The 13,442-nt window shown below is 44.0% G+C and overlaps 1 protein-coding gene across 5 annotated transcripts in view; it reads left to right on the top strand.

Moving 5' to 3' along the window:
- EPSTI1 (epithelial stromal interaction 1) overlaps positions 1-13,442 on the top strand; it is a 139,078-nt gene that overhangs the window by 92,452 nt on the left and 33,184 nt on the right. For all 5 annotated transcript variants that reach the window (XM_008260007.4, XM_070048761.1, XM_051850664.2 and 2 more), the window contains exon 7: positions 8,499-8,592. In XM_008260007.4, coding sequence (XP_008258229.3) covers positions 8,499-8,592 — 94 coding nt within the window. The remainder of the gene's footprint in view (positions 1-8,498; positions 8,593-13,442) is intronic.

The raw sequence follows: 13,442 nt of genomic DNA, 5'->3' as shown, positions 1-13,442 counted from the left end.
GCTATGGGTGTTTTGGAAACTATTGTTCCATGAAATCCAGGCTGGTATCTGCGAAGTTTTTCCCTTTAGAGTGTGTGTGCTTTTTCTTCTTAATTGGAATAATGTGTCAAACACCCGGAAATTATGTATCATCCACATATGTTAACATGGTCCTGCTGTTGGTATTTTACTTACATTGGGTTAATTTTAACAAAATTAAACATTATGGACACTACTAGAATGTTATCCTTTCACTCTTATCCCCTCTTCCTCCATTTCTTCCTAGCAGTGACCACTGGCCTGGTTTATAACATTTGTAAGTTTCAGCCAAAACTTACCAGAAATATGTCCATAGTTGAGTAAGTGGGATTTATTACTCACAGAAGCCAAGGAAAACACATACTACTGGGATCAGTGGCGTATCTCGATAAGAAAGTGTTAGAAAGAAACTGCTTTAGGATTTGGGCTTTAGTTGTATTCTTTTAGGAAAAATTTAGAGAAGTAAGGGATTAGACTGGATTGGATGCCATTAGAATGTTTGGATGATTTTATGTTTGGGTGCCTTGATAAATCTTATCTGTAGACAGGACAGACTGTAATGGATGTGAAGCTATAATTGGTAAACAGGTAAAAGTATTTGTTCAACTGCGGGGAGAGACTTGGCAATTTGTAGGTTGCAGGATGACCTTGTATGAAGCTGAATTTCTGGGTGACTATCTGTGTCCAACAGTAGAACAAGACTGGACTACAGCATGGGTCAATTTGTAATAGCACGGAGGTGTAGATATGACCCTCAGACCAATTCCTGGATGTCAGGAGCTGCTCCTTTCACTATGCAACTTTTTCTAATTTATATATATGTATTATTTATATATGTATTTTATATATAATTATTTAAAAGTATGGAGTGCTGAATTATTTTTTAAAAATCTCACTGTGTCGTGTCTTTTTTTTTTTTTTACTATTTTTCCTGTATTGAATGTGTTTTCAAGACTTAACCATATTGATTCATACTGCACATGAATTCCTTTCTCCCTCCCTCCTTCTTTTCTTCTCCATCCATCTTCTGTCTTTATTTCTGGGACTCCTGGAAATGCTGTTGGACTAAACATCCTTTTCCAGGTCTCCTTGGACACCTGTTAAAGTGGCATTTTAGAGCATCACCTAGATTTTATGCACATACTAGGCTCTACTAGATATTGTCAAATTGCTATTTTTTTTTTTTTTTTTTGGACAGGCAGAGTGGACAGTGAGAGAGAGAGACAGAGAGAAAGGTCTTCTTTGTCGTTGGTTCACCCTCCAATGGCCGCCGCGGCCGGCGTGCTGCAGCCGGTGCACCGCGCTGATCCGATGGCAGGAGCCAGGTGCTTCTCCTGGTCTCCCATGGGGTGCAGGGCCCAAGCACTTGGGCCATCCTCCACTGCACTCCCTGGCCACAGCAGAGAGCTGGCCTGGAAGAGGGGCAACCGGGACAGAATCCGGCACCCCGACCGGGACTAGAACCCGGTGTGCCGGTGCTACAAGGTTAGCCTAGTGAGCTGTGGCGCCGGCCCCAAATTGCTATTTAAAGTAATGAGCCAATTTGTTTTCCTATCAGCACTTTACAAAACTACCAATTTCAGGGTCCAGCACAGTGGCCTAACAGGTTAAGCAGCACCAGCATCCCGTGTAGGCGCTGCTTCAATTCCCAGCTGCTCCATTTCTAATCCAGCTCCCTGTTGGTGCACCTGGGAAAGCAGCAGAAGAGATGGCCCAAGTGCTTGGGCCCCTGCACCCATATGGGAGACCTGCATGAAGCTCCTGGCTCCTGGCTTTGGGCTAGCCCAGTCCTGGATGTTGCAGGCATTTGGAGAGTGAACTAGCAGATGGAAGATGTCTCTCTCTCTTTCTCTCCCTTTCCCTGTTACTCTACCTTTCAAATAAAATAAATAAATCTTTTTTTTAAAGAGTACCAATTCTACCAGACACCCTCTCTAGCATAAGACAAATTTTATGCATTTTTTTGTGTGTTGCCAAAAAATGACAGGTGTGAAATAGTATCATGTTCTAATTTCTATGTTTGCAATCATTGTGTTTTTCACATGGGCATTTATTTGTAAGAGAAGCACGCAAGTGTGGTGGCTGGAAGCGTGGTCTCTGGAGTCAGGCTGCCCAGGTCTGAGTCCTGGCTTGACATTTAGCAGCTGTATTATGACTTGAGTAAGTTATTTCTGTAAACTGGAGATTATACTGGAACCTTAGGAGGTATCATGAAATTAACATATGTAAATTGCTTCCAGCAGGGTGTGACACATAATAAACATTAGATAAGTCATATGCTATTGTTCTTTTTTCTGTGAAGTGTACGTTTCTATCTTTTTTTCTACTTTCCTTTTGAATTGTTTGTCTTTTTCTGATTTGATTGGTTAGCAGTTTTTATGCATTTTGCCCACAAATCCTATTCTTATTTTTTCTTTGATTATATACTTTTTGAGAATTGTCTTTCAGTCTTTTAAAAAATATTTATTTGATTGATCGAATTGAAAAGCAGAGTGACAAGGGGAGAGAGAGGGAGGAGAGGAGAGAGGGATCTTCCATCGCCTGTTTCATTCTCTAAATGCCCACAACAGCTGAGGCTGGACCAGGCCAAAACCAGGAGTCAGGAACTCTATCCGAGTCTCCCAAATGTGTGGCAGAAACCCAAGTTCTTGGGCTATGAGCTGGGGCCTCCCAGACACAGCAGCAGTAAGCTGCTCGATGAGAAGCTTGGAGCAGCCAGGACTTGATCCGGGCACCCTGATATGGGATGTGGGTGTCCCAAGGGCCAGCCTACACTGTTGTGCCACAGTGCCCGCCTCTGTTTTTTCATCTTCTATCTAACGTTCCGCCATTGCTTCAGATATTAACAAAAATGCACAAAGTTTTAAACTGTAAATTCGATCCCATACTTTAGAGTTTGGTATAAATAGGAAATAAGTTATGATATCCCCTTTTCTCCTACTGTTAGCTGATGACATAAACTTCATAGTAGCTGTCTCTTAACCCCATTTTCAATAGAAGAATCTGTTCTTGCGTATTCTTTATTTTTTTAAATAAACATGAAGGATAGATATTCATAGTTGAGAAATACACATTGACAACACAAGCCTGAACAGGCAGAAACAATTCACACTCAAGGAGCTGTTGGGTCTCTTGGGTCACATCTGCCTTGCAGAAAGATTTTTTTTTAACCAGCACAGTGTTGGGTCACAGTGCTTAAAAAAATGTTTTAATTACTTGCCAAGTTTTTTCAGCAGATTGGTGATAGCTATAAAAATTAGGACATCTGGCAACACCGGCTTGTGTCCCCATGGAGTTGACCCCTTTACATGGAATCTCACTCTCTTACTTTGTTGACATCCTTGCTACTGCCTCTGCGTTCTCTATCACTGACCTGCAGGACACTGGCCACCTATCATGGGGTCTCAGCTCCTGTTTCCCACCCATTTACGTTACTTACCACTTGAGTTTGTACAAGCAGTCTTTAAAATGTACATGGCAAATGTGTATTATGAAAAAAACACTAGGCATGCACTTACCTTTCAATTCCATTTGCTAAGACCTTGTGGAAGTACCTTCAGATGTTAGCAAATGGGAGGTGAGCGGAGAGAAAACTAACTGCCCCATCCACTCCCAGGAGGTGAAAAGGACGGGGGAGGGATTTACAACAGCTGTTATTCATTGAGGGTACCCTCCTCATTATGGCCGTTTAACTTAGATGTGGTGGTTAGCATTTTCATCAGAATATTCTTATGTGTTTTATCCTGGTTCAAGGCTGGCAGATACGGGTAACCAGGTGGAGAAAGGCTTTTCACCCCTTGTAGTCCAGCTATGAGGTTGAGGGGCAGGCTCCTACTCAAAAGCTCCTCCCCATCTAAATTAATTTTTAGTTTTCATTTTTTGCAAAGATTCCATTTATTTATTTGAAAGGCAGAGAGACAGAAGGAAAGATACTGTCTATCCTTTTGTTCATTTCCAAAGATCCAGCCAGGGCTGGGCCAGGCTGAAGCCAGGAGTCTGGAACTCCATGTGGGAAGCAGAGATCTAACTAATTGCATCATCACCTGCTGCCTCCCAGCATACACGGTAGCAGGAAGCTGGACTGGAAGTGGAGCAGCCTGGTTTTGAACCACGCACTCCAATATGAGAGGTGGGCATCCTAAATGGGGACTTAACTGCTGTACCAAAAGCCACCCCCATTTTTATTCTACCAGTTCCTTTTTACATAATAATCCAAATCTTTCTTTTTCAACTCTCAAACAAGAAAACCTTATAGGAACTGGCTTTTGCGAATCTGGGATATTCAAATGACCCAACAGATGCGTACTTCACTCTGTGTGAAAAAATATATTTTACCAAAATAGGAAATAGCTTGAGTATTATGTATATATTTTTTTCTCATTTAAGATATAGGTACATAGGTTGCCTAATTTTTTTTGTCATTTCACCAAAGTCAGGTTTTACTATTGTTGTATCTCTATTAATAGATGTTAAATATTCCATCACATCACAATTTAACAAGCCACATTCCTTTCTTTCTCTTACTTTCCCATAATAAACTTTCTCCTCTCAAACCCTCACCCATCTTTTATTTTTTTTAGGATTTATTCATTTATTTGAAAGTCAGTTACAGAGAGAGAGGGAGAAAGAGGAAGAGAGAGATCTTCCATCCACTGATTCACTCCCCAAATGGCTGCAATGGCTGGAGCCAGGCCAATCCAAAGCCAGGAGCTAGGAACTTCTTTGAATCTCCCATATCGTTTAGAGGCCCAACCACTTGGGCCATCCTCCACTGCTGTTCTGGGCATATTAGCAAGGAGCTGGATTGGAAGTGGAACAGCCAGTACTGGAACCAGTGCCCATTTGTGATGCTTGTGCCACAGTGCCAGGACCTCCCTCACCCATCTTCACATGAGACAAGACCCTAGTGGTTTTAGAACAAATGAATACTCATTTTCCTTCTTCAGGTTTAGGCAGCCCCCAGACCTGATAAGCAGACTCCTTAAGGATGAATTAGTTCTTCCCCTTTCCTACCTTCCTATCCTAAAGTTCTGAAATGATTCAGAAGCCAAACTGAATCCTTGAAAAGCCCTTTTCCTTTTTGTTTTTAATAAACGATTAATTTTATTATTTACTTGAAAGGCAGAGTTAAAGAGAGAGAGAGAGAAAGAGAGATCTTCATCTACTGGTTCACTCCTCAAATGTCCACAACAACTGGGACTGAACCAGGCTGAAGCCAAGAGCCTGAAACTCCACTCTGGTCTCCCATGTGAGTGTCAGGGGCCCAAATACTTGGACCATCTTCCATTGCTTTCCCAGGCACATTAGCCAAGCCACTGGGATTGGAGCTTGTTGCTCTGTTATAGGATACCAGTGTAGCAGGTGACAGCTTAACCTGCAGTGCCACAATACCAGCCCCCTTTTTTTCTTTTTCTCTCTCTCTCTTTTTTTTTTTTTTTTTTTTTTTTGCTTATCTTGGTGACTTATATACTTTTGGAATTGATTACCCAAATTGAGAAATGATTCTCAAAGTGTAATCCTTACTTTGCTGCATTATGAGGGTAAACTAATTGCTGTAATAAGCAAGTTCTGTAATATATAATAACTTGAGAACTATATATGTATATGGGTTTTTTTGGTTTTTCTTTTTGCTAAGTTAAGACACGGGTGAACAGATTTGAAAGGCAGCTCTTTCCACTCAGGTATTTAGGGAGCGAACTGACAGAAGTGCTGCTAAAGGCAAGAAATAAATTCCAAAGTTGTCCTACAGATTGTCTCTATTCCAGCTGGCCATAAGGAGAAAACTGTATGGAAGCCCTTGCATAGGAAGTTTATAAGAAATTAATCGTGGGGGCCAGGGTGGTGGCACTGCTAGTTAAGCTGCCACCTGTGATGCCAGCATCCACTTCAAGTCCCTGCTGCTCTACTTCTGATCTAGCTACCTGTTGACGTGCCTGGGAAAGCAGCAGTAGATAACCCAGTGCCTGGGGCTATCTATGTGGCAGGCCTGGATGCAGTTCCTGGCTCCTGGCTTCAGCCTGGCTAAACCCTGGCTGTTGTGGCCTTTTGGAGGATGAACCAGCAGATGGGAGAGCTCTTTCTCTGTACCTCTCTATATATCTCTATATCTATCTATCTAAACTCTGCCTTTCAGGTCTTAAAAACAAATTAGCATTGGAAGTGGTGTGCATCTCTTCCTCTCACCTTCCACTGCTCAAGATCCAATCCGTTGTCCAACCTGAGCTGCAAAACAGGCTACGAAGTATAGTAAGGTTGAGTGACCAGAAGAAGAGGAGGACATAAGTTTTGGTGAGCAGCCAGCATCCCTGTCCCAACTGTGTTATGTTAAGAAGAGGTTATCCCAAAGAGATCTTTTAGAAGAAGCTATAGAAATCATCCTAAGAATAAGCAGGAAAGGTCCTTGAAGATCATTTAAGTTGGACGTTAGTAAATTATATCTTCAAAACCAGTCTCACCAGTTCTACAAAGAATAAAGGGAAAGGTCCTTTATTAATGCTGGCGTCAAAAGGGTGACGTGGAAGAGGTCCAACCCCCTCCCAGAGCTGCTGATAAATAGCGAGAACCCCAAGGGAAAGGGAGCTGTGGCACGGCAGTCCTGAGTTCTTAGTCTACTTGGACTTCCCTGAGGGCATTTCCCTTCATTTGCCCTTCAAGGAGCTTCTGTATTTTATTTTTATTCGATGTGACCACAGTTACCTACAGGAATCCCAATGCAGGCTAGGCAATATGGAAATTCTTTTATTTACCAGGCACTGTGCTAACATTAGAAAAATTGCCAGTTCACTTTATAACTTGTTTGTTGAATTAATTACTTGGGAGTAACCCACATTCTCTGTAGAGAATTTTCTGCAATAGACCTGTGACCCTGTCGCAGTGCCTTCACCTGGCAGCATGATTGGGGCAGGGATCGTGGCACGAGGGCCACGGCTAGTGGTTCTCTGTCCAGCCGGGTAAGAAGCAGGAAGCAGCCATCAGCACGTGCTGAGAGGCTGCCAGTCAACTTGGCCTGCAGTTTCTTTTCACCGCTTTCCCCCATGGTCTGCCCTCAGCTGAGGATTTTCAGAAACCTCATCCAAACGTGTGGCAACTCTCTTCCTTTCACACTTTTGACTGATGACTTCATAAAGGCCCAGACAGTGGGGCAGCTCACAGACGGTGGGACTTCATTAGTCTCCTTGTCTATTTTGGGCAAGATAAGTAATGCTAGACAAATGGAAAGGCTGCTTGTCTCAGCTGCCAGAGGCTGACGCTTCCCAGGGTTATGTATGCTGCTTCGCTTGCAGCTCTTCTTTCCCAACTCTAACCTCTGACCTTGTTCAAACGCCATGTTCTACCTAAGTAGTTCTTGGCAGGGCTGATGGCATCTCTGTCTAGCTTCCAGCTCCTTGTTTTGACTCTTTCCCCTACTGGGTGCCATTTGTTCTTAGCAGACCCTGTGTGTTCCCTTTGTACTTGATGACTCATTTTAGCATTAGATCTGAAATATTAGAACGACGTGGAGGGAGAGCAAGAAGAAGCAGGCAGATGGGAGCAGGCTGCGCGAGTCAGTTGCAAAGTGAATTAGGACATGGTGAGGTATTCGCTTGTGAATATGGAATAAAGGGATAAAAATCCCACACATCACACGGGAGAAGGACAAGGGAGGGGGCAGTCGCTGAAATAAGGAGTGGGAAATGATTCTACTACTTTATGCTTAACATCGGTGGGAGGAGAGTTTGGAGTGGTGGTTTGGTATTTAAGGGGAAAACAAACAACGTCGCATTAAAACTGAGGACAGTTCTAGGTCAACCTTTCAGAGCTAAAAAAGACATGTCAGAAATGCAGACCAGAATCCACAGCACTTTTTAACCTCCGTGAAACAGGTTCATCAGCTCCTTCAAATCAAGCGCAAAGGTGTGTGTGTTTCTGTGCCCGGTGAGCCAGAGTCCATGTCTGCGTTCAGAATCACAATGAGGTTCAAGATCTATAAACGGGAGAGTTGCTGGCTCAGAGGGTGTATGTACACTGGGGGTCATCGAAGCCACGAGGGAGGCGAGGTGACTATGAGAAAGACCCTGGTGGGTGAAGGGCGCAACGTAAAGCTGGTGTGAAATAAGCTCTTGTAGGGGATTAATGTTCCGCAGCTCCGTCCTGATATGTGAGTGTCAAACTCTGCATGTCCTGATGGGAAATTAGGCCTCGTACTGTGGAATCCGCGGGAGCACTTATCTCCATGCCAATAATACAAAGTGGAAAAAGGGAATTATAGGTTCACACCTCGTTTTATCTTTCTCAAACTCATGTTTTTGCAGGAATGCAGTCTTGTGATAGCGTTTTGTTTTGATTTTCTGCGGTCCCTTGTTCTCAACTTAACCTTTTGTTCTACCGGGGATGCTGTTTGTCATCGCTCAGTAACAGCCCAGGCTGCTGTCCAAAGGCGCAGTAAACAAGGATACTTCTGTTTTCACGAAGGCTCTCACACCTATTTGTGTTCCCTGTAGCAAAACTGCTGAGTTCTTGAGCAGACTGGATGCAGAACTGCCAAACAGAAGTGCTTGTCAAATTGCTCCCCGTGACCCACAATCCTCAGCATGGGTAAGTGGAATGCCAAGCGAGACGCTGGGTGCACTTTTAAAGGTGGGTGTGGGGTTAGGAAAGATTCAGGGCATGGCGTGACCTGCGTAGCATGGAATAGTGGACCTAAAGGCAGGCAGACCTGATCTAAAACTTTGACCTTTAACAGTTGCCTGCGCTAAAAAATAATGCTGATATTTGTTACCTATATAATGACTATTTGAGCTATAAAATAATGATACGTCCTTAAGCACCACCATCTCAGTCATGTCAGGAAGGATCCCAGCCATCCACTCCTTAAAATTCTTATAAGGTTTTTATAAAGTCTCCTGGGTGCATATTATTTATTTCTACCCTGTAAGACTTTCATAGGCTAATGGAGAAAATCCATAATTACAAAACAAAGTGGTCAGTGTAGAGCATACAGCACTTCAGGAAGGTGCATTTGAGTAAGACTCTATGTGTGTGTGTGTGTGTGTGTGTGTGTATCTGTAGCAACTTCCTGGTAGAAGTGACACCTGAGCTCTGGCTTAAAGGACGAGTTGGTAAAGCAAAAAGAATCATTCTAGATGTCAGAATTCATAAGACATAGAAGAAGTAAGGTATAAAGGCAAGAAAAAAAATCAGAACTCACATTAGGGAAGAAGAGTTATGTAGCTATAGTGTAGCAGAGTGACCTAGAAGGCTGGAGAAGCAACCAGGAGCCACCAAGAGCCTTCCTCATTGGTGGCACCACTGGCCATTTAAGGGGAGAGTTTCTTGTGCAGGTTTGTCTTGGGGACTGCCGGATGCCTAGCATCCCCAGCCCTGGGCACAGAATGCTAGTAGCACCATCCAGACATTGAGTCATCCAGAAACGTCCCATGCAGGAAGCTGCTGGCACTTCTGGTAGGAAAAAAACCACCGAAGACCTTTTGTGCTGCATTGGAGTACCTGTGCTTCATTCTGTGAGTGCTGAGGTAGTGAAATATTTTCAACAGGGGAGGTTCAAGGTCTGGCTTCTATTTTCAGTGGATCATAATGGTAACCTTGTGGACGGGTGGATTTAAAGGAATAGAGAAGTGCAGAGAGTGCAGAGGTTTCTGGGCTGGTCTACACGAGGAGGGCTGAAGACTTCCCCAAGGACAGTATGTGGCGGATGGAGATCAAGTGTACATTAGCGAAGTGCTTAGAAGGTGGTTTGGCTAGTTAGGGACAAGAAAGTAAATGTAATTAAGGATGACCCTGGGAAGTGGTTATAGCTGAAAGAAAAGATGGGCTTAAATTTTACAGAGTCACAGCATTACTTGTCCAAATGCTACAGAAGCCAAGTTGTTAGAGACACCTGATCTTTGTCTCCCACCATCCCTTTCTCATGAGGGACCGTGCTTTAAAATATCAGGAAGGCATTCTGACATTCTCTGGAAAAAGGTCATTATACTCCCACCTACAAACCCTCAGGTGCTCCTAATTTTTCCCCCATTATTGATGCAGTGTTCCACAGCCTGAATTTGACAGTGTGGGCTGCACAAGTCATATCAACTGAAATCTTTCATCTCTCTCTGCAGAGCTGTGGGTGAAAGAACCGAGCAGCTGGAGGTAGTGCAGTTGGATAATGTGTGGATGACACTTCTACACATCTGTCCGTGTACCTTGTGGCTGTAAGGGAGGGGATGGGAAACTCCTGTTGTCCCCTGGACAACTTGACCAACTGGGTTTCAGCCTCACTTCCTGTTTGAGGACTTCCTGAGTTCTGTGATTTGAAACACCTGGCAGAAACATGTGTGCTGGCTTGCTCTATTGATTTTGGTTCATTTCTTCAGTTTAACAAGATCATCTTGAATTTTAATACTGTCATCTAAAGCATTAGCAATGTCTCCCAGAGCTACATTCTCTGTGGATTGATTAGTGCATTAGTCACAGGCTCCTCAGAGCTATTAATAGAAAATCTGGAGGAGGATGGGCCCTAGGAGGGTTTCCTACGACCTGCGTGCAATAGCTGTTCTCATTTTGACACCAAACTATTTAGAAGGTGTTGATGGTCAATAGATTTACCTGACATTTTACCCATTCTATGCACTTTGCATTCTGTCTAATCCGTATGCATGGAATGCTTCTGAGAATGCCTTGTGGAACCATTTCTAATGGTTTAGGAAGATCTAATATGTATGTTTTACTCTGTGAAGAATATTTCTCTGTGAAAAGAGGTAACCTGCAATTCGCCTTAGCTGTGGTCCATGTACGGAAAGGGAACACTGTGTGAGTCCCATCCACATGGGGGATGATGACCTGGAAAGACCTAAGTTGTTGTTGTTATTGTTTTTATTATTATTATTTTACTATCTAATGTGCCTTTCCTGAGAAATTTTTTGATAACTTTTCTTATTTAAATGAGATTTTCTTATTTAAATAGAAGACTATATAATTATGTCAGTGAAAAAAACTACAGGAAAATTCCTTTAGATGGTATAAGAAAGTAACTTTAGGTTTATGACTTCAGATACAAGGTCCCTAACAGGGTTTTCACTTACACTTGGATGCACATGAAGGCAGAGGTCAGACCTTCCTTGGCCAGTATTGTTGAATATTTACAGTTGCATACTAAGTGGTTTCTGGTTTGCTGTCTCCTCTTTTTCCACAAAGAAATAAGAATTAAGAAAAATCTCATCCTGCTGCTGCATTGCCCCAAACAGTTCAGTGGCTCCTCCCTCTCCCTCTCCCTCTCCCTCTCCCTCTCCCTCTCCCTCTCCCTCTCCCTCTCCCTCTCCCTCTCCCTCTCCCTCTCCCTCTCCTTACTGCTCCTCTCTGCTGTGTGCCTTGGCTGTATCACTGTTGTCTCTACTGTTCTCTCGCATCACATACTCCTATTTCCCAAAAAAATAGTTTAATTTATTTATTTTTCTCTACTTGAAAGGCAGAGGGGCTGGCATTGTGTCATAGTAGATTAAACCATCACTGTGATGCCAGCATCCATATGGGCACTGGTCTAAGTCCCAGCTGCTCCACTTGTGATCCAGCTACTGGCTAATGCTGCTGGGAAAGCAATGGGAGATGGTCCAAGTGCTTGGACCCCTGAACCCATATGGGAGACCCGGATGGAGTTCCAGGCTCCTGGCTTCAGCCTGGCCTAGCACCAACCATTGCAGCCATTTGGGGAGTGAACCAGCAGATGGACAGTTTCTCTGTATCTGTCTCTCCCTCTCATAATTCTGCATTTTAAATAAATAAATACATCTTTTTTAAAAAGATACATTAATTTACCTGAAAGTCAGAGTTACACAGAGAGAAGGAAAGACAGAGAGAGAGAGAGAGAGAGGTCTTCCCATCCGATGGTTATGGTTCACTCCCCAAATGGCCACAATGGCTGGAGCTGAGCCAATCTGAAGCCAGGAGCCAGGAGCTTCTTCCGGGTCTCCCATGTGGATGCAGGGGCCCGAGGACTTGGGCCATCTTCTACTGCTTTCCCAGGCCATAGCAGAGAGCTGGATCGGAAGTGGAGCAGCCAGGACTCAAACCGGCACCCATGTGGGATGCTGGCGCTGCAGGTGGTGGCTTTACCTGCTATGCCACAGCGCCAGCCCCAATAAATACATCGTAAAAAAGAAAGGCAGAATGACACAGAGAGAGAGAGAGAGAGAGAGAGAGGAGAGAGAGAAATCTACAATATGATGTTTCACTCCCTAAATTCCATAATAGCCAGGGCTGGGCCAGGCTAAAGCTGGGAGTCCAGAACTCCATCTAGGTCTCCCACACGGTGGCAGGAGACCAAGCACTTGGACCATCTTCCGCTGCCTTCCCATGTACATTATCAGGAAACTGGACTGGAAATGGGGCAACCAGGCCTTGAACTGGTGCTCAGATAAGGAATGTGGGCATCCCGAGCAGTGGGCTAGCTCACTGCGCCACAGCACTCACCCCTATAAAATGCATCTGGATGCTAATTTTCACAATTTTCCACTGTGCGAAATGATCAGATAAATGGTCAATTCCAAGGTTTTCTGTCTTGGAACCTTCTTGCCTCCTGCTCTTCCCTGTCCTAATTTTTTTTTTTTAAGATTTATTTATTTATTTGAAAGGCAGAGGCAGAGAGAGAGAGAGAGAGAGAGAGAGAGAGAGAGAGAGAGAATCTTGCATCTGCTGGTTTACTTCCCAGATGGCCACATCGGCCAGAGCCGCGCCGATTCGAAGGCAGGAGCCAGGAGCTTCCTCCAGGTCTCCTATGCTGGCGCAGGGGCCCAGAGACTTGGGCCATTCTCTGCTGCTTTCCCAGGCCACAGCAGAGAGCTGGATCAGAGGAGGAGCACCCACATGGGATGCTGGCACTGCAGCGCCTAGCCCCCTTATTGTTTTTTGGGCCTGCCACACAGCTGCTGTTCTAGGACTTCCCTTTAGCACAATGGCTCTCAGCCTCCTCTGCACACTGGAGTCCTCTGGGGAGCTTTAAAATTTGAAGATGCCTGGGTCACACTCCCAGAGATCCTGCTGTACTGTGGCTTGGGGTGCAGGGTCTCTGAGAGCTCTCCAGGTAATTCTAATGTGCAGCCAAGGTTGAGAATCACTGCTTTAAAGTCGTCTTGGGAATTGCTTTTATGGTTTTCCTATCTTGAGTCCCCTGATCTCAGGATCTCATTTCTTCTGCTTTCTTGCTTTATTTCTTCATTTTGGTGGAGGGTATTATTTAGTAGTTTCCCGAGAGAAGATGCATGGGAGATAAATATGTTCGGGTCTTTCCATATCTTCAGTTATCATTATTCTTCCCTCTCACTTTGCTAGCATTTTTACTGATGACTATTCCAAATTGGAAATAATTATCCTTCAGAAATTTAAAGCCTTGCTCTTTTACCTTGGAGTATTGCTTCCTGAGAAATCCAAGGCCATCTGCGTTTTAGTCC

This window comes from Oryctolagus cuniculus, chromosome 9 (genome assembly GCF_964237555.1).
Source record: "Oryctolagus cuniculus chromosome 9, mOryCun1.1, whole genome shotgun sequence".
Taxonomy (NCBI): Eukaryota; Metazoa; Chordata; class Mammalia; order Lagomorpha; family Leporidae; genus Oryctolagus; species Oryctolagus cuniculus.
This window is presented reverse-complemented; position numbering and strand designations above follow the sequence as displayed.